Source organism: Thunnus thynnus, chromosome 3 (genome assembly GCF_963924715.1).
Source record: "Thunnus thynnus chromosome 3, fThuThy2.1, whole genome shotgun sequence".
Lineage (NCBI taxonomy): Eukaryota > Metazoa > Chordata > Actinopteri > Scombriformes > Scombridae > Thunnus > Thunnus thynnus.
The window spans coordinates 35,028,176-35,050,283 of NC_089519.1; the positions used below are offsets into that span (position 1 = coordinate 35,028,176).

The 22,108-nt window shown below is 40.9% G+C and overlaps 1 protein-coding gene across 3 annotated transcripts in view; it reads left to right on the forward strand.

Moving 5' to 3' along the window:
• The first annotated feature begins 690 nt into the window (after window positions 1-690).
• Window positions 691-22,108, forward strand: part of akt3b (v-akt murine thymoma viral oncogene homolog 3b) — a 36,693-nt gene continuing 15,275 nt past the window's right edge. The window contains exons 1-5 of one of the 3 annotated variants that reach the window (XM_067585569.1): window positions 691-1,027; window positions 9,727-10,180; window positions 18,025-18,150; window positions 18,259-18,370; window positions 21,668-21,812. In XM_067585569.1, the coding sequence (XP_067441670.1) occupies window positions 10,135-10,180; window positions 18,025-18,150; window positions 18,259-18,370; window positions 21,668-21,812 (429 nt within the window). In that variant the 5' untranslated portion in view covers window positions 691-1,027; window positions 9,727-10,134. Of the gene's footprint in view, window positions 1,028-9,416; window positions 10,181-16,294; window positions 16,768-18,024; window positions 18,151-18,258; window positions 18,371-21,667; window positions 21,813-22,108 lie in introns of those variants that run through there. The other 2 variants (XM_067585570.1, XM_067585571.1) reach the window with 2 other exon arrangements.

Below are 22,108 nucleotides of genomic sequence, written 5' to 3' on the forward strand. Positions count from 1 at the left end.
TAAGAGTTTATAAGTTTACTTTAAAAACAGTGACGTTGTCATAATCAGATGTGTGTGTTTACATTTTGTAACAACATATTTTGTTGGTGGTTTATCCGTATCTTGTCCCAAAAAGTGTCAATAAAGCTGACAGAAATCTAAAAAAAACCCAGAAAACAGACTTTGTTTATTTGGTATTAATACACAGGGCAGTTGGAATTCACATGATAAATTATATTCATTCTGCACAATTGGCAGCTTCAAAATACACTAAAATTAACTGAGCTGCAGGTGGAAGTATAGTGACAAAAAGAGGGACTTTGGCACTAAAAAGACTGTAACGTTGAAAGACATCTACTTGATTTGACTCATTTGGACGCTGAAGCTTCATATTAGCTTCAGATAAACTTTTAAATACATTTTTGTACAGAAGGAGGACTGTGGATTTTGTCCTCCATCACTTAAATTGTATATGAAGGGATCTTATAATGGTCAGTATGAACAGAAGAAATGATTACAGCAAGAAAAACATGTTTCAATGTTCATTTGGGCTCCTGACTGTTGTTTTAAGACAAAAATTGTGAACCCGTCCTTTAAATTTAGCCCTGACTCTGTTGTATATTTCCCAGCTGCAGGCGGGGTCACTGGTTGAATGAGCTCCCATGTGTCCGACAGCCCGTGAACGCAGCAGGAGTGTTCCCAGTCAGATCTGGCTGAAACGTGACGCGCCGACTCGGAGCGGAGCGAGGTTTCCTGGCGGAGCTGCGGAGGAACAGGAGTCGAGGAGCGGGTCTGTCTGTCGGTCTGTCCGCGTCTCTGTCTGCCGCCGCAGTCTCTGCTGTCTGTCTGGGACACCAAACACAAACCTCCCCCCTCTTTTTTACGCCTTCCACGGTCTGGACTCGGCATCAGCGGCTATGGATCCATCGCTGTCCGCCTCCTGTTTTCGCCGCTGAGGGACCGTCGGATGCTCCAGTGCCCATAGAGAAGGAGGGGGAGGCGGCGGAGGAGGAGGGGGGGCATCCCTATCATATTCTTCGACTACCAGGTGAAATTATTTTAATAATATGCTTTAACGTGTAGCAGGGTAGAGTGGAGGTTGTTTACCCGGCTCGGGGGAGAAGGAAGGGAGGGAGGAAGCGGGGGCTGGGGTCGTCGGCAGCGGGTTTGTCTCGAGCCCGGAGCCGTTGGGAGCGGAGGTTAGCACGCTAGCTAGCTGCCGTTAGCGGGCTGCTGCTGCTGCTTCGTCATTTGCCAGGCGGGGAGGGATGCGGTGCGGAGCCGGGATGCTGCTGCTGCAGGAGGGAGGGGAGGAGGGCTAGTAACGGTAACGGTACGGTCCGTCTGGCCTCGGCCCATCTCCGTGATGAACGACACCCCCAACCTCCCCCTCCTCTCCTCTCCCCCCCTTTTCCTCCTCCCTCCTCTCCGGTCCTTTCCAAAAAAAAAAAAAAAAGCACAATCTGTCAGAGTTGAATAAATAAAACGACTTAAAAGCGGGGTTGTTTTTAAAATATCACGTCAAACGGCTCCACCGTCAGTTAGCCAGCCATTCAGCCAGGCTAGCCGGCTAACATTAGCGGTAGCGTCCCCCCTCCCTCCTCCTCCTCCTCCTCCTCCCCCTCCACCCCCCCCACCAACCCCCTCATTCCCGCTAGCATCCCCTGGCTAGCCCGCATCCCTCCAGCCGAGCCGAGCCATCACAGGCCAGCCTGGCGTTTACACAACCCCCCCCTCCCTGACCGGGCGTTTTTCACACCGGGACATCTATTTTATCACCGCTAACCGGCACAAGCGTCACCCTGCCAGACATTTATTATTATTATCCGCGTCTCGCCCGTTAAAATATAACCGGAGCACGGCGAGCGGATGTTGTTATGTAACAGATAATGACACCACACGCCCTTGAAACAAAAGCTGTTGTTTCAGTATTTGTGTGTTTGTTTGTCTGCGGTGCAATCGTGGCCAATAAATCAGAGACAGGGGTGGTGGTGGTGGTGGTGGAGGAGAGGAGAGGATGGAGGAGGGGGGTAGGCGGGGTGGTGGTGTTTGTGGCACCGAGGGCCGCAGCTCTCAACCGGCTTCTCAAATATACAAACGGCTGCTCCTGTCAGCCATTGTTTTTGTTGTCATTGGAGGGCTCTCATTTGTTTCCCCAGTCTTGGGTCTGTCTCCTCCGTTGATGGCGAGTGTGTCACCACCAGAACATGTTCAGAGCTGAAATGTCATATGTGATTCATAGACATAATTTGATTATTACTCTCATTGTGTTAAATTGTAGAATAAGAGCTAGACGTGAGCAGATGGTTAAATGTTGTAGACAAAGGTCAGTCTGATCCAGACAGAAATTATGCTTTATTATTAAATTCCTTCCAGGGTTTACTAATGACTGGTAACATGGTGATTCTGTGATGTGTTGATACATAACAAAACAATCATGTATGAATCATCAGGGTATCTGTAAACTGTAAAGGACGGGTTCACAATTCTTCATGTGTGTCTTAAAACAACAGTCAGGTGTCCATATGACACGCTGTAATCATTCCTACTGGTCATACTGGATATTAAAATTTCACTATATTTCACTAAATTCTTTTGATCAGCCCAGTTTCTTTCTAATAATAGAACAGACTCTCTATTCTGATGGCAAATACATTGTTTAGACTCGTTTATTCTATTCCAAGCTTCCCTCTTTAATGTCTTTTGTTCTTGAGAATATTTATGGAAGTGAAAAATGACACACTCCAATGATTCCTCTATTTGAAGATGCTCACATAATCCTGAGGGATGTTTGTTTAACGCGTCACATTACTAGCCTACTCAATTCTTGATTGGCTGTCGGCGTGTGCCAATATTCTCCAATGTACATAAGAGGAGGGGGCTACGCTGTGTACCAGAGAACGATACGATATGACGATGATCTTCTTCTTTTTTAGGCAAGTGGTAAAAAAATTGGCCCGATTTATTAGCCCGACGTGGCATTTTACTTGCCCCGGGCAGTCGGGCAAGCCTTGTTGTTGAACTATGGGGCTTAAATCCTTCTGTCATTTAGTGCAAAAATGCATTTAAAAGTCTCTGTGAAGCTTATATTCAGCTTCAGCAGTCTGAGTTAGTCATATCAAGTGGATATCTGACACATTTACAGTCTTTTTAGCATCAAATTCCCTCTTTGTGTTTCCTCGGACAGCGTTCCCCTGTGGAAACACTGTGGATAATTATATGTATTGTATGTTTAAAACTGTGGAAAACAAGATGTGCTATGATAATACAACAGACTGTAATCGACAGCGACACTGTAATTAAACAGATACTTGCTGACCTCCGGAGGAGGAGAAGTCTGGATAAATCTCAGCGCCTCCTCTGGAACATACTGGACTTATGAACTGACAGCACTTTATACAGTTATCCATGAACTCCATGAACTTTATGGATGTTTTGCACTTAATGTAATTTATATGTTATTGTTATTTGCTCTGAAATTCAATGAAGATCTTTTTAAAAACAACACACTTACACTCACTTCCATTGAAAGCACATTTGAAGAATCTTTTAATATCCAGTATGAACAGGAGGAATGATTACAGCGAGGAAAACCTCTTTCACTGTTCATATGGACACCTGACTGCTGGTTGAAGACACACGCCAGTCCTCTTAAGATGAGACAGTGTAAAGCACAAACCTTTTTAACATGTACCCAGTACACACGTTATCATTTCAGTCATACATTTGGAAAAGACCAAACTGCTGGAAAGCAGAACAATTTAAGTTAAAATGAGATTGTATTGCAACATATTTCTGTATCAAATATTTGCTCCACACTCTCTGCCCCGCAACCCTAAAGCAAGTGTCATCAATTTGAGATTTTGCTGTAACCATGGAGATGCTGAGCGATGAGAAGTTTTGGGTTTGGCAGCGAGAAGAGGGCGATAGCACATAAATCACTGTTTGTACAAGAAAGCACAGAACACTACAGCTGTATATAGGAGAAGTGTAAAGTTTATGGGATGAGATGTTCATTTTGTCTTAAAAGTTTTTGCTTTGAATTGATTCCTTTTAAGGCTGTGATTCTGCTTGTAGCTGGTTTGTTCGGCACAAAACTGAAAACTCATTTCTCAGGGATGTTTAAATGAGACATTTACCTCTGACGGGCTGTAAAAAGTGTCCAATTGTGTTTCAGCTACACAGTCAAACTTTTGGGCGTTTAGGGTCTGCATCTTATCAATGATCTATCACTATTAATTGATTATTGTTAACTAGAAGTGAATGATACATCATCCAGAGGCTGTGTGAGCATTTAGGAATGAATGCGTTGATAACATATAGACTGTAAATCATTTTACAGCTGATTCTCTCTGTTTCTCCGTTCTGTTTAGGAGCAAATGAGAACAGCTGGTCCAGGTTAGGCTAACCCATTGTGGCTAACTTTGGAGCTAACCCCCTTCACTTTTCCAGCAGTCGGGGGGGAAACAACAGACGAGACTTTTCTTTGTCTCGAGAAGCTGCAGCATTTATTAACTGACACGCTCGCCCTCTCCGCTCGCTCAACCGCACACACAAGGGAGGACTCTGGGATTTGATGCACTAGTCGATGACTCAAAACAATTCCATGGTAATGTAGGGTGTTATCAAATCATTAGTAGTCCAGTGATATTAATAATTGTGTGAAGTTTTAGCTGCAGAATGAATACGGTAAATGTTAACCAAGCAAAACATTGGCGGTCTTGGACAATCTTGAGGAATCTGAGGAACCTGAAGGTTGCTGCTTTATATATGAAGCAGCTCTTGAGTCCCTGGTTGTTCAATGTGATCTTTTCTAATTGAATTGTGTGTGAAGTTAAACTGAATTTGAGCTGTAGTGTGAACGCAGGCATACAGGACAGCATTTAATTTGTTGTGGACAAACACTGCAGAAGAAAAAATGCAGGTGCTATAAAGCAGAAGTGTGTTTCATGAGTCCAGACGCTGCTGTCAGTGTCCGTCTGCTGGTTCACCTGTCAGTCTGAGGTGGGTGGTCAGTTGACGGACAGGTAGACAGAGAGAGGAAGAGGAGTAGATTGAAGAGTAGAGTGAAACGAAGAAGGTAAGGAGAAAGTTTGGGAGTGAAGATAGAAGTGAGAGCTGGGGAGGAGGGAGGTGTGACAGAAGCAGCCCGCCCTCGCAAGAAAAACAGCGTAGGTTGAAAATTCAGCCGGCAAAAACAACTTGTAGTTACATTTGAGTGACAGACGCCATCTAGCGGCTGTAATAAATATGAGCAGGAGGAATGACGTAGTTCAGATGACGTGTAAATAAGGTGACAAACGTCCATATTAGGAGGAGGCGGGCTGGGTGAGTGGCTGGATAGATAGTAGGGGTGTGCCCGAATACAAATACGTTATTCGGCAAAGCACTAATAGGTTTTTACTAATATTTGTTTCATACAAATATTTTAAAAATTATTTGTTTTCAGGAAAAAAAACATGTCGGTTACATCACTATCTCCGTCTCTCTCCTCTGCTCCGCTGCTACGTCTATCAGTAGGTCTCAATGAAGGGAGTCACATCCACCTGCTACATGACGCACATTTCCTAATTTGGACATCACTCCCAGAGTTTGGGGTGTTCCCCAGAGATAAAACTGAACCTTCTGACACACGTTTACTGAACAAGCTTCATGAAGACTTATTGTAACACTTTAATTTTCTAAAATTAAAAGCCTAATAAAAACAAAAACAGGATTTTTAAGCCTCTTTCCACCTTTATTCGAATACAAATACAAATAATTTTGCTGCCTCAACAAATACAAATACAAATACTGGGCCTTCTGCATGTCCCTAATAGATAGAACCACAGTTTCCAACTGCGAGTCGAGACAGTTTTTTTAAAAAACCGTAACTACAACTGTCGTAGTGTTTACTGTTGCCACGACGACAAAGGTTGCTTAACTTTAAGGAAGTAGTAACTTTAATCCACACCACGTTTCAAGTGATCATTTTAACCAAAACCACAATCTTTGACTAACCCCAACCAAGTGGTTTTAGTGTCTAAACCTAACCAGACCTTCACCACAACGTTGTCGCACCACAAAGCATTATTATTAGTTTTCTTAACGGTTTTGGAAAGCAACGATAGAGGCTGCATATTAGAAAACGCTCCTATAGGTCGTTCTGGAGGGCTGGTTCAATCGACCCATGTACTCGTGTAATCATGAGGATGTGTTGGACAGAAGATGAGGGAGGAAGGAGAGAAGGAATAAGAGACGTTGTGTGCAGCGATGCCTCCTGGGAGCCAGTTTACTTTGTGATATATCTCCTCCTTCAACCCTTTTCCACCCTTTTCTCTTTCTCGACACCTGTCAGTACATGAGGGGCGGCGCTTTGGCCAAACAGAAACTTGATGAACAGACGACTTTCAACACAAATCGATAGATACGGCTCAGATAGGACTGTGAGTTATCACAGTGTACCATAATTTATCAGATTTTGCTGTTTCTACCAAGATATCTCTCATTGAATAAGATCATTTTGGAGATTGTTACAAATCAGTGAGCAGGACTTTGCTTTATAGGATGTTTATGTCAACGTGTGAAGCATCTTGAGTTAATACTCAGCTCTATACCAAGAGAAATATTCTGATACTAGTGCTGACAATATCTGTTTAACTTGATACCAACGCAGAGAAGTGGATGACTCATCAGCTTTATATCCAGCAGAACAGAAATGACCAATCGCTCTTAAAAGCATCATACTGCTGTTTTTACAACAAATCTGTACTGAACTGATGGACAGGATCAATAAGAGTAGTAATATCAATAACATTATTCTTCGATGCAACTCGTTGTATGTGCTTATTATTTTCTAGTAGTTTTTTGGTCTATAAAGCCAAGAAAACAGTGAAAAATGTCCATTACGATATCTTACAGTACAAGATGACATCATCGCATGTTTTCTTTCTTTTGTCCCATGAACAGTCCACAACCCCGAATACATCCAGTCTACTATAATGTAAGATAACAGAAAGCAGCAAATTCTCATATTAAAACTATGATATGTAACTACTCTGCTTTAAAAACGACTCGACCTGTGTTATATATTTTGTTTCCAACAATTTTCAAACCCTGAGAAATCCATCATTTTAATCAAGGTAACGGTTCGTTTAATTTGGTCACCAGTCATCGACTAAATATCCCCTCGACCAAAGAGTATACGTGGACATGATGGTAATCATCTAGCGTGTGTCAGCGTTGTGGCTGTTTGCCACAATGGCGTCTACCAAATAGCTACACATACAAGATAATACGTTGGTGTTGTGGTTGTCCAACTGTCATACGTTGACTTTTATTCGGTTTTAAGCCACATTTTTACAATAAACTTTTGGTTCTTGGTCGTTTTTAAGTAGATCTTTTAACCGGATGAAGGGTTTTAGTCATCGGACGTCTGGATCTTAAGTTATCAGAGAAACAGGCTGAGCTAACGTCAGCGGCAGCTCGCCTCACACAGAGCCAAACGCAAATTACATATTGTGCATTTAAGAACCTGGAACCATCAAACTTACTATAATATGATGTAAGACGAGGAAAAACAGGAAATCACCACGTTCGAGGAGCTGGAACCGTTACATGTTTGGCATTTTAGTTTGAAAAGTGACTGAAACTTAATCGATTTTTTAAAAAGTTGGAGGGGGGGGGGGGCAGGAAAGGAAGGAGGCAAGAGGGATAGAGATAACAAAGGAGGGAGAGGAGGAGCAGAACATGTGAGGAAAAATAGGAAAATAGAAAAGGAGAGTAGTGGCAGATAAGGGAGGCAGGGAAAGAAGGAAGGAAGGAGGTGAGAGAGTTACCAGAATTTTGTGAGGAAGTAGAAAACAAGGAAAGGAGAAAGGGAGCCAAGGAGATGATGTATGTGAAAAAGAGAAGAAGAGGAGGTTTAAAAAAAACCAAGTAGTTAAACAGCAAAAGAGTGATGGAGAGAAGGAAGGAAGAGGGAGGGACAGGGAGTTAATTAAGGAAGGAGAGAAGATGATGTGAGGAGGTAAGGAAAATCGGGATGGAGAGTAGGGGCTGATGAAGGACGTGAGATTGGAAGGTGCAGGAATTCTGTGGGAAAAGAGGAAACAAGGGGAGGTGAAAGGGAGCCAAGATAGTGACAGATGGATGTATGGGAAGGTCCTAGTCAAGGAAGGTGAGAGAGTAAGGAAGGAAGGATAAGAGGAGGTAGAAAGTTAGGAGAGAAGTGGTTAATGAAGGAAGGAGAGAAGGAGGTTGTGGGGATGAGAGGGAGCAAAGGAAGGAGAGGAGGAGAGGTTTTCTTTCTTTCTGATTGGCTGGTACTCGTCGCCTTTGTTGGGTTTAGATGGTTTGGGTTAGTGAAAATATCAGAGCCAATCAGAGGCAGAGGAGGGGCGGGTCTTTGCAGAATGCAGGTGGGTAAAAAAAAATAAAGATGGACGACGTGTCTCTGCTTCGTACCGTCATACAAAAGTGAAGCCAAAATATCTCCTTTCCGGGAGCGGCCATCTTGCCTGCGTGATGTCATTCGGAGCCAGAGTCTGTGCAGTAGAGTCAGGCGGCGGGTGGCGTGTCCCGAGGGCCATCATCCCGCCGTCTGACTGAAGTTTTAGAGCGGCTGTAACAGCTGTCAATCATGTTTTATATCATCAAAAAACTAATTAAAAAACAAACTTGTCAGAAAAATGAGCACTTGGACAAACATCAGCATAATAAGAACGACAGAAAAATGACAGAAAACATCTTTGGGAAAAATTTATTTGACGTATAATTTGATTTTTTATAGTTTGGCTCATGTCCCGTCCGCTAACATGGAGGGGGCGGGACTTATGACCTATACTGCAGCCAGCCACCAGGGGGCGAGCCAGATGTTTTGGCTTCACTCTTTAATATTTATATACAGTCAATGGGATGATGTATGAGGAAGATAAGGTTGTATTCAACAAGGGAGGAAGAGGAAGAGGAGGTAGAAAACTTGGTAGTTATGGAAGGAAGGATGGAAAGAACGATTATATTCATTATCGAGGAATCTGTCGATTATTTTCTCCATTAATAGATGAGTTGTTTAGTCCATAAAATGTTGAAAAATGACGTCCTCAAATGTCTTGTTTTATCCAAAACCCAAAGACGTTCAATTTACTGTCATAGAGGACTGAAGAAACCAGGAAGTAGTCACGTATGAGAAGCTGGAATCCAAGAACATTTTCTTCTTAAAAAATAACAAAAAAAACCAACAACCAGTTAAGCGATTAGTTGTAATAGTTGGCAACTAATCAATTAATCGACTAAATGGAAAGAACAACAGGGAGGAGGCAGAAAGGGAAGGAGAGGAGGAGGTTGTGGTGAAGGGAGGGAACCAAGGAAGGAGAGGAAGAAATCGTGAGGAAAATAAAAAGTGAAGGAGAGAAGGGGGCTGGTGAGGGGAGGAGGGAGGGAGAAAAGGAAGGAAGGAGAAGAGGAGAAGGTAAAAAAAAAAAAAATGGGTGGAAAGAAGTGAGTGAAGGACTGAAGGAGGAGGTGAAGACGTTAGGAGGGAATGATAGGAGGAAGCAAGGATACTGAAGATGGAGGTAGGAAAGGAAAGAAGGAGTTAAGGAGGCAGGAAGTGTGTTACGGTGCTGAACAATGAGTGGCGGTCCGCTGTGTTTGCTGTGTGAGGGAAACTATCCACTGACCTGCTCTGTGTGCTTTTTTTTTCTCTCTCTCTCTCTCTCTCTCTCTCTCTCTCCCTTCTCTCCTTTCTCTGCCTCCGTTTCCTTCCAGGCTGACTCACCGCTGGAACTCCTGAACACAAGAAGAAGAAGAAGAAGAAGAAGAAGTTTAAGAGAACAAGAGAGTGAGGGGAAAACTGTAAAACCAAGAGAGAGAGAGAGACAGAGAGAAGGAAGGAGGGAGGGGGAGGCAAAAAAAAAAACAAGCTAAAGAGGTGAGGAAGACGAGAGGAGAGAGAGACGAGATAGCGAAGAGAAAGTCAGTTTGGGTCGGCGGGGAGAAAGGAGGAAAGAGAAAGTGATTGTGGGAAAGAGAGAGAGAGAAGACAGATCTGAGGTCAGGTGAGAGAGGGGGGGGCGCAGGTAGGTTGGAGGTCTTAAGACAAGACAACTGACAACTGTCCCTTCACCGTCACCACACTGGGAGAACTGGGAGAAGTGGTGACAAGGAGAAGCCACCATGAGCGACCAGAACGTCGTCAAGGAAGGCTGGGTCCAGAAACGAGGTGAGAAAGTTCATCTGTCACCAAAAAAACCTTCTTCTTCACTTTGCAGAATGATGTGTGTGCAGAGTTAGTTTCAGCTGCTGAAGGAGGAAAGTTTCTCTCCGCTCAACTTTAAGTGTAATTAATATTTTTATAAAACTAATGTCGGCTCGTAGTGATGAACCTACGGAGGATTATCAGTGACTCTGCAGCTCCTCTCGGCTTTACGGAGCTTTATAGTGAGTCTCAGCTCATTGTTTATCTGTCTGGCTGCAACTTTACTGTTTTGCTTCTCTCTCAGCGTCTCGTAGCGTCGCTTTCAGATAAAAAGCCCTAAAAAGCCGCTGAACACTACCTGCTCAGCACCAAACGGCTAACAGACACAGTTAGCTGTAGACTAGCTGGTGAACATAGTTAAAGAGCTAGATATTTCCCTCAGGAGTTGGTAGAGAGTAAAAACAGAAGCTTAAAAGAGAGTGAATATTGGACTTACATTCACCAGGTGGACAGAAACACGACTCCACATGAATGATAATGTTGCTCTGTAACTGCTGGATGTGGAAATAAGCAACAACAACATATCGATTTAAAACGTGACAATGATACGTCAGTGTTTTGTTCACTGTTTCTGCTAAAAACAAATGGTTAAAAAATCAGTTAATGCAGGTTATGATTGATGACATCACACATGGTTCAGAGCCATTTGTGATCCACTATATAACTTCAGTGCACAAACACTGAGAATGTACTTTTCAGTGAAGTAGGAGACATCTTGTGTTTGCATATGAAAGGTATTTACATGTTGGTTGATTCTGAATTTTTCCAATGAGAGAGGAGGAATAGATTTTTAACTAGTTAACTGAACATTTGGGGAAAAAACACATTATTTATTATGCAAGCAGGTGATATTTATATCTCCTAAAACATCTCTGAAGAGGATATTTAAGTTTTTTTAAAGGATAAGACTCTTATTGTGAAGGAGTCACTATAAAAAGACCCAAACCAACAACAAACTGATCCTAATAAAAAATACAGATGTCCTGAGACAATCGTAACGATGGGTTTCAGGGCTGATCTGAGCACGTTTTAATGAATTCATATCAGGTAAAATATAATCAAAGGTGTTGTGAGAAAGTGCTGACTGTTGCTTCGTCCCATCAGCTGTTAAAATCACACAAATATCCTGCCGCTGTATATGTGTTTTTGAACTTATTAACTAGTATCTACATTGATCGATCAGGACTCCCAGTCTGTCTGTGAGCTCGTCTCATTTCACTGCAGGCAGATTCCTGTCAACCCCGCTCTACAGTCGGGCGGGGAAATATAAAATCAATCAATCAATAAATACAAACACTGTTGATTTTCCTCCCGTTGGAGCCGACATGAAAACCGTTTTGGTTCAGTAGTTTCCTGCTGCTGACAGAGACGCCGAACGCGGGTCGGAGGCGTTCAGGGATGAAAAGCGCACCGCTGTAAAGGAAAAGGGTGCGCTTGATTTATAAACACAAGACAAAACAAGAGCATCATTGTGAAACGGAATGCGGCACAATAATCGTTTTATCTCCATTATCTTGTTTTCATAATCGTCGGGAGCCAGAATTTGATTAACCGCCCAGTTCTACCTTTATGTAACACCAAATCTGAGAGTAACGTGATGACAGGCTGAAAACGAAGGTTTGTGTTCTCTCTGTGAGTCGTCGTCTGTACTCGGCCAAAGATGGTTCGTGAGGGAAGATTGTGCAGCTACAACCTGCTTCTCTCTCCCTCAGATGAAGGTGTGAATAAATAACAACATTCACCTGCTCTTGAAAGACACTTCTCTTCTCTTTTGGGTTGTTTTTTTTTTTTTACACAGCTGATTTATGTTGGATTAAAACATGGCTGCTGTGTTTCAGAGTGTCTGTGTTTGTGTTTGGATGGATTTATTTATATTGGTTGGTGTTTATCTGTATCTGCTGTGGCTTTAAGTTTGAAACATTTTCAGCCACAGATGGCGACTTTTCTCTCAGATTGTCCGTCTGATTTCTTTTTTTTTTTTTTTTTAGTTTTGATCGTTCAGCTGACTCATTCATTCATATGCATCTGAATCTTGATGAACTGGACAGCTGCTGAGGGTATTGAACCTGTGACCATTATGTTGTAGGACAGGATGTCTCAACTATTAAAGCCACAGGTGGAAGAATCTGAAAAGGTTGATTACATGTGAAGCCGACTTTTCAGTATTGTTGTTGTTGAAAAGTCGTGGTGTGGTTGATGTGCTCTCTAACAGCAGGAGACTCCGCTCAGCCAAAGATTATATTTTAAAGAAAAGACAAACTGCTCTTTAACACCACAAGTAGAGTCTCTCAGTTAAATTTAACGGTATTCAGCTTTTTCTGTTTTTCTGTTATTTATATACTGTTATAATGGCGGAAACATGGTCACACATGCCCATAAACGGCCGTCCGTTCTGTAGCCTATGTTGCTAAGGTCGTTGCTAACATTGTTGCTAAGGTTTTTCCATGTGTTGTTCACGTCGTCCACTCCTCAGATCGGATTTCAGCTCCAACATGTACGGATGTCTCTGAGAAGTTGACATTTTTTTAGTTAAGAACGAGGAAAAAGTAGAGAAATACTACTACTATGGTTTGTTTCGTGGTTTGTTGACGTAGCCGCTGAAGCTAGCAGATGTCTGCAGAGGAAGCTTCCTGAGGCTGACCAATCAGAACAGAGTGGGCTCATCAGGAGGCGGGGCCTTAAAGAGATAGGAGCTAAAACGGCCTGTTTCAGACAGAGGCTGAACTGAGGGGCTGCATGAAGAATAAGATAAATAAGGAGTTTTTAACTGAAAATCATGCAGATATATTCCAGTAGAGCCCCAGAATATAAATATAGACACGGAAATGTCCAGAATATGTGTCCTTTAAAGAGAAGGACACATAGCTGTCTGTAGTCAAGGTCTCCCAGTTAAACTTCAGTTCATCTCATATCAATATTTTAAACTTGTGAGTTGTAGCTTGTGAAAAATAAGGTGTTGAAAGTGTTAAGGCTTTCAATCTGTTAGATACAAATCTAATCAACATTTCATATTTAATGCTGCTCATCTCATTTTCAGGTTATAGTTACTTGTTGTAAACATTTAAGAGGCTTTTACTAAAGTTTCTTGTCAGCAAACAAAAGATGATTTCAGATCTAAATGGGATCTTTGAGTTTTTTTTTTTTCATTTCTAAATTTACCCATTTGCAAAAGTTGAAAGCTAAACTTTATTAGATTCAATAAAGGATACAGATTCAATTAAATGCTTTTCATCCACAACTGTCTGAGCAGCCCGACATCAGTGTTTTAGAAGAGGTTTGTTTTTTCACTCATTCACACTACGACTCCACACCAGTATTTGCAGATTTATCCACTTATTTATCAACTTTTTTTTTTAAATTGTGAAAAACACACCGGCTTAGCTTGGTCTGAAGGCCAAAAACAGAGAAGTGAAGTTGTGTTTTCACATTTAGCTGGCTCAGTGTGGACATGGCCTAAACCAGCCTGCCAGTTTGAAGAACAGCACCTCCAAACAATGGTTGTTTACCTGCCAGACGGCGAGCAGAGAAGGCAAAGCTTTGCAGGGCTGTAGCCCAGTCTGAGCCGCACTTGGCTGGTGTGTGTTGTTTCCCACACTGGTTTTAATGTGTGTGTGTGTGTGTGTGTGTGTGTGGAGCTGGCAAGCAAGCAGGGGGAAGTTTCTCTGTGGCACTATGAGCATACAGAGGATGACCTAACACTCTGGTTCCTTCCTCTCCGGCCCCCACAAGTCCCTGAATTGTTTATTGCACCTCTGTGTGCTCTTATAATTTAGTCTTAACAGCCTTCAGTGAGTAAGTCAGCAGCTCTCGCAGCTCTCTGAGCTGTTAAAGATCAAAACTCAAGACTTCACTCACAGTTCAGGATCAGGACAGTTCGGAAACGTGGATGTCCAAACTGAATTTGGTACATTTTTTGAGATTTGTGTTTGAAAGAGAGTTTGGAACTCTAAATATGGAACAGCATTGTTGTTGAGCTCTGGTATTGTAGTGAAGGTGGTGGATCAGTTGTTTTACCAATTTCAATTGTAAGAAAAGTGTATTTAAATGATTTTATTCATAAATCGATGGATCTGTTTTAGTGAAATGAGCATAAGGTTTGAACGATGCAACAAATGTAAAGTTTGAGGGGTCACTGGAGGAAGGACCGGGAGGGTTAGAGAGACCTTTTGAAATTGCATCGTTACATCTTTAATGTGATGTTTCTACGAGTCTCATGATACCAGACAGTCAGAGATCTCCACCTACTGAAGTCTGAGGATTTCTAAATGCTCGGCTACTAACAAACCTACGCCGCTTACATTTAGTGAAGGACACACCTTACTGGAAACGATGCTCTACCCTTCATTCTCCTCCGTAGTGAACTGCATGTCAACGCCCCAATATGAATTATTATTGAAATAATATTATATTATTATTATTGTTTCCACCCAGTTTTAACAATGAGACCTGGGAGATTGTGCTCAGCCTCTATGAGCGAAGTGTTCAGAGTTGAACAGGACTTTTGGGTGGAACATAACACAGAACCAGTCAAAGCAAGAGGAGCAGGACTGATCTGAGGCTGAAGAGGCGGTTTAGTAATGAACCAACCTCTTCTTTTAACCTGCAAATACTAAACAATACAGAACTACTCTTACTGAGTCAGCAACAGCAGCTAATATGCTAGAAATAAAGCAGCAGCTGATTATATCACTTTGTCAGTCAGAATCTGAGTTTTGCTTCACACTTCTTAGAGGCACCAAGTCACCAAAATAAAGGACAAAATAATCCACCTACGTTGTTTTTAACCAGTAAATGTTCCCTGATGCATTTTCCTTTTGACTCTGCTGAGTTTTTGATAAATCATTTTCCATCTTTTACTTCACACGCCCAGATTTATGCTTCCTCTTTCAGAGATTGAACCGGCGACCTGCTGATCTGACCTTTTAGGCCACCTTTGCCTCTATTCAATTGACAGGAAGTGAATAAATAACTTTGAAAATTGATTAATGGTTCAAGTCATTCATCAGGAAAAAAAAAAGCTAAACGCAGGATATCTGCAGGTCTTAAAAAAATCTTTAAAAACAGTGAATTCGGTTCCCTAAAAAAACAGACCTCAGAAGGTGTTAAAGAGCCTTAATGTACAAAAGTCTTGAATATTTCGTCTTTCCCACTGCGGACGATGACATTAGTTTAAGGGTTGGTAGTTTTTTGTGTATGTTTGAGGTTGTTAGGAGGCTGTAAACTACAGTGAGATGGTGGATTGAGCCGCAGGAAGCTGTTTCATCCTTACAGTCAGCAGCAAAACCTTAAATTAAGTTGATGTATTGATGAAGAAAATAATTGTTAGTTGCAGCTAATCTCTAAACTAACCTGCAGCTCTAATGATTTATTGGTTATTTTCACCTGTAAAGCAGTTAAAGTCAAACTCTGGCTACTGTTTACTTCCTCTTCTTCAGCAGTCTGGAAGAGGAACTGCTGTCAGAAACAAAGCACTTCTCTGTTTTCTGATATCTGGGCTCAGTGCTGAAGTCATCTTCATCACACCGTTGTTCTGCGTGAGTCATCAGATGTGTGAGAACGGTTTTATCAGTGTTTAATTTGTCGGATGGATGTTGAGGTAATTCATGCGCTGATACAGTCACACTTTAGTTTCCAGCGCCTTGTTCTCCGTTAGCTCTGGTGCTAACATCACTCTGGAAGATGTCAACATCTCACCAGGACACGTTCATGTATTCCAACATTTGTTGTAATTATGTCACAAATTAATGAGTCGGAGCAGTGGGGGGGAGGGCTGAATGAGAACCGCGTGTTCATATTTCTCAACAAATGGTGCAGATGTTTGTACATATTTATCAGCTTTGTTTAGGCTAAATCTAAAAGTAGAGAAATAAAAAGGCTGGTGATAAAGATATTTTCACTTATTATAAACAAATGTCTTCATGATACTGTCAAATAGACTGCAATGATTCATTGATTAATTGTCAACTGTTACATTAATCGCAAAGTATTTTGATAATCAATTAATCCTTTGGATTCATTAAGAAAAAATATTTTTCTAGCTCCTCAAATATGAATATTTTCTGGTTTCTTTAGTAGGGCTGCAGTCTGCTGGTCGGTTAGTTGGTCGATATGCTCTCGTCCGACTAAATTCTCATTGGTCGAATAATCTCCGTGTTATTTTCATAAGGAGTAAAGTGCTACATCAACAGCTTTCCAGGATTAATCCATTATTTCCTGCGGCGGGAGGGACAGACTAACAAATTACCTGTGAAAACAACGGGGGTGTATTCAAAACACCCCCGTTGTTTTCACAACTTTGAACTCGCCCAACCTAACGGAGACTGCTGAGTCTAACTGTTCTCAACGGTTACTGAATCAGCGTTTCTCCTGTTATAATATCAACGAACCCCCGCCAGGCCAAAAGATATTTTTAATGCCAAAAATAACGCTAAATATCGGTAGCGTAACTCCGTTTAGGAATAGGGCAGTGCTTAGTATGTTTGCGTAGCGAGTGGGAAAGAGCGGCGGGAAAGTGACGGTGGATGCGAGCGTAGCAGAGGAAAAGGTTAGCGGTAAGTTGTTAGTCTGGCAGTAAATGTACAGTTCAGACTACAGTGTGTCAGTTAATAAATGTTAAAAAGTCACATCTGTTGTTTCCTCAATTGCTGCAAAAGTGAATGGGGTTAGCTCCAAAGTTAGCAACAATAGGTTAGCCTAACCTGAAGAGGCAAAACAGAGAAATGTGAGTTCACTGTGCACTCTGTCCCGTTACAACCCCCCCCAACCCACCTACAACTAATCGATTAGTTGAAGATTATGTACGATTTCAGTCGACCAAGATTTTCTTTGGTTGACTACAGCCCTAATATTTAGTCATCTATGACAGTGAACTGAATATCTGTGGATTGTTGGACAAAACAAGACATTTGAGGACGTCATCTTTGGGAAATAGTTTCACAATTTTCTGACATTTAATGGAACAAACAACTAATAAAGAAAATAATAGACAATGAATGAAAATAATCCTTATTATTGAAAATAATAAAGTTTCAGCCCTGCTGTAAAATATGTAGGTTAACGCTCTGCACTCAATTAATTTCACAATATGCAGCAGATAATCTAAATAAACCAGTTGAAAGTGATGAGTCGTCCACTACAGCTGCTGTTTTATTTCATATATATATATATATATATATATATATATATATATATATATATATATATGTTTTCTGTTTTAAAGACAATTGAGATTTAAAGACAGCTATGAAATTCTGTTGAAACTCTGTAAGATGGTAATTTAGTGGTTGAATATATACTGCGTTAAACCTAGATGTCTAAAAAAAAAAAAAAAAAAAAAAGCAGTTTTAACTTTGACATCTACAAATCATGCAAACAACACTTAGTGTTTCTGTAACTGTAACACGATGCTGAAAATAAAACGGCACATTCTTTCACTTCACCAGTGTGGTTCTGTATTGAAATGTTCTTGGAACCGTAGCGTTCGTATTAAAGTTTATTTTAAATTCAGAACAATAGCTAGTTTTGACCACAGTGGATCAGATTTGAAACAAGCTCTGATTCTTCTTAGATGATGCAGAGATTTAACCCTTTGAACCAGATGAATAAATAATGAAAATAATAGTTAGTTTCAGCCTCAGACACAGAACCAAACCACAAAATATTGAAAACCACCTCTCAAGCAAAGGAAAGTGAGTGTTTGATACTTAAAAGATAGATTTTTTTATTTTTCCCTTTAAGTTCAAAGAGTCTAGACTCGCCCAGGTGAGCAGGATGTAACCCGTTGGTGTCTCTTCTTCTCCTCCCTGCAGGTGAGTACATCAAGAACTGGCGACCGCGCTACTTCCTGCTGAAGACAGACGGCTCTTTCATCGGCTACAAGGACAAACCGCAGGACTCTGACCTGGCCTACCCGCTCAACAACTTCTCTGTAGCAAGTAAGACACCGACACAAGCTTTCTGTCACGTCTGATATCTGTGTGACACCGTTCATCATCATCATCATCTCTCTCTCTCTCTCTCTGTGTGTGTGTGACGATCATCAGAATGTCAGCTGATGAAGACGGAGCGGCCCAAGCCCAACACCTTCATCATCCGCTGTCTGCAGTGGACCACCGTCATCGAGAGGACTTTTCACGTCGACACACCTGACGAGAGGTGAGCCTTCGAGGAGGAGGAGGAGGAGTCTGGAGTATTTAAAAAAAAAAAAACATCTAATTTATCTAAAAACAAATATCTATGAAGATGCTGGCGACTGTTATTTCTTAGCTAATGATGAAAGAAAACATTCACACTATTATAAGTTTTATATATAAGTTAAATTATTTAGTTTTTGGTACAAATCAGGATTTTTCAAGTTGACTCTGAGTTGCCAGTTTAGGTCAAATATTCCTCTTTTACAGGTAGTTGTCATGTGCTAATGGTTCAAACTTTTACTTATCCATTGATTTTTTTGTTTTTTATTAATACTCAGTACTCATTTTTATAAATTCTTCTTCTTCAATATCTTACTTACTACCTTCAGTCCTGCAGCTGTCCCACACTGACACACACATAAACACTATCAGCCTCATGTTTTACCTGTAAGACTCCCGTTTTAAAGCCTTTGTTCATCATCTGTGACGTGAAAAACACCTGAATTTCACTCAGTCAGAGAAATAAAAAGTGTGTGTCCTGGACGTATTAAAAGAGCGTTTCTCCCGCTGCCTCCCAGAGAGTCGATCACATGGGAGGGCGATGGAGGCGGCTGCAGCAGCAGCAGCAGCAGCAGCAGCAGCAGCAGCAGCATCTGGTTTAAAGTAGGTTAGCCGACCTCGCTAACATTCAGCAGTCGAGCAGCAAACAGAAAACGAGTCTACGAGCTGCTGCGCATTGAGCCGCCCTCTGTTTCCATCACAGTCGGGTCATTTAGAGACGAGACTTGTAAAAGTTTACAGCCTGACATGCTGTTATCCTGCGTTTACGATGACGTGGCTTAATAAAATGCAAAGATTCAACTCAGAGGCTTCACGACTGATGATGTGAATCATCAACGTTTTGGAGGCAGCTCTGCTTTTGGGTCATCTGTCATCAAAAAAGTGATTTAAAACATGTTTAAAAGAAGGATTATTGTGTCTGTATATTTTGGGTTTTTTTGCTATGGGGTGAAATCTCTTGTCGTGTGTTGGAGATGAGGAGCAACTGTCAAAACCTTCCTGCCACAACAGATAAACACTGAATGACTCCGCTGATATTATAGTAGAAAACTAGAGGACACTAAAGAAAATAGATAGTTTTCTTTTATAGGTCCATAAATTCCTGATAACTGCTTTATTATATCCTAGAACACTCCTGTAAAGAAATGTGTAATTAGATGTTAATTATATGTGAAATAAGCAAAGTTTATTTATATAACAGCTTTCACAGACACCAGTCACAAAGTGCTTCACAGTCAAAGAATTCAAATCAAATACAATCAAAATAAATAAAAACAAAGACACCAGATAAATAAAATATATAAGGAGAACAGACATAATAGACAAATTAAAACATAAAATATCACATGCTACCCAAATGCCTGTCTGAACAGATGCTTTTTAATCCAAAGCTATTGTAACCTGGACTCTCTGTCAGTTTATAGAAGGTCGACTCAACATGCCTAAATGTCTACATATACAGTTCAACATACATGAAGAACAAGTTTTCAGTAATTCATGCATGATTAATAAATCTTTTCTCGGGGTTTCTTTTAATGAAATTCCTCCTGAAATCAACAACTGCTTTTAAAGTCAATACAACTAAACTAACAGTCTGAACTGAAGTCTCTGTTTTCCCTGAAATGACACCGTTCTCACCACCTCTAAAACACATCTAAACTGCTCCTCTTATTTTAGTCTAGGCTTACTTTAGACTACATCTGCACCCTGTTATTGTAAGAAAAAAAAATCAACAGATCCCCAAAGGTGAAACGTCTCAGGTTAAATGTGATGAAGACGTGTGTGTGTGTTTCTCAGTTGTGAAGCAGACTGGAGAGTTTTTTTGTGTTTAATTCTCCTCCAGCGGACACACAACAAGAGTCCGTCAACACAGTGAGAAGAAAGACAGGAAATCGGGGTGTGGGTCTGAGGCTGGACGCCAAGTTTTGAAGGGTTTCATTCCAAAACACAATATAATGTATACATTATGACTTATTACCTCATGTTATTAACAGGACACAGCTAACAACAACCTGTTATTGCACGACTGGTACGGTAGGTCATATGACCGGCGGGCATGTTGTCAGAGTCTGCAGCTGTTCAGATGTCAGTTAAACAGGACGTTCACATCTGTTCAAGAGATTCAAGACACTTAACATGTTTTTAATCAGTATTTTAAAGGAATATTGCTTGATTATTATGTGACCGTTTATCTGAAGCTAATAAAAATGAGTCAAATCAAGTAGATATCTTTCAACGATACAGTCTTTTTAGTGCCAAAGTTCCTCTTTTTGTTACTATACTTCCACCTGCAGCTCAACAGGGAAACACTGTCCGAGGAAACACAAAGAGGGAATTAGATGCTAAAAATGTTTATAATATATGATATGATTTTATTTATGGATTATAGATCCATCCAAGGTAAAATGAAGATACTTTTTTCCACAATGATCCCAAACACAAGACATTCAACATAAAAAACTGAACAATACAGTCATGAAACCCAAAAACACATCATCACAATTTAAGAAATAAAATATAATAACTCCCACATCAAAATACAAAGACAATTTGATAGTTAAAGTAACAGTGTCATTGCAGATTTCATTATAAATCTGTGACCATGTTCCACAAATACGTCCTAACCTTTTTATTTTATACTTTATTTTATTGTCATCATGGCATTTCATACATTTTACTCATGTGATATAGCCTATGTAGTGCTGACAATTTTTTTTTAATGATATACACAAATATACATACATAATAATTGAATAAGTCTTAACTTGCTGATTTCTATAAGCTTCTCTCATATTTAAAAACTGGATGTGTAGCAGAAGACTGTTCCACAACATGCTAGCAGTGTAAAAAAAAAAAAAAAAAAGGAAGTTCTGGCTAATTTATTTACTTGAGGAACTTAACATGAACACACACTTTCACCATATGTGTCAGATATCCACTTGATAAGCCTCATATAAGCTTCACATAAACTTTTAAATGTCTGTGTAGACACACTGAGGATTTTGGCCTCCATCACTCCCATTGAAAGCACATTTAACAGCCAGTATGAACAGGAGGAATGATTAAAACCTCTTTCACTGTTCATATAAACACCTGACTGATGTTTTAAGACACACTTGAAAAATTAATGAACCCCTCCTTTAACTTCCCTGAAAATGTACAGTCAGTGTAAAAACTCAGTTATAAGCGATTCACCAAAAACAAGAGCGCCTCCTGCTGGTGCGTTAACCCCGCTGCTGCTGTTGTGTCCCGTGTTCAGGGACGAGTGGGCCGAGGCCATCCAGATGGTAGCAGAGTCGCTGGCCAAGCAGGAGGAGGAGGGCATCCTGTGCAGCCCCACCTCCCAGATCGAGAACGTCAATGAGGAGGAGATGGACACCTCCATCAGCCACTATAAACGAAAGGTGACGAAATAGCACGTAACACACACACTGTATCCATGGAAAAAAAAGTCAAAGTCTGCTTAACAAAACAATCCACCTTTTTTACCTTTGTTGTCGGTGTATTTTTCTTTCTCCCGGGCAGATTTAGATGAAGTAGATGTTTCCAGCAGCCACGGTGGAGCCTCAGTGCACAAAATGTTTCACACTTATAATAAAAAACATCAACAGTAACCTAAATGACTGCTGTCTTAAACTGAAGAGAAGATGTGACTTTACTGACTGTTTCTTCTTCTTCTTTCTGTCTTTTTTTTGTCCAG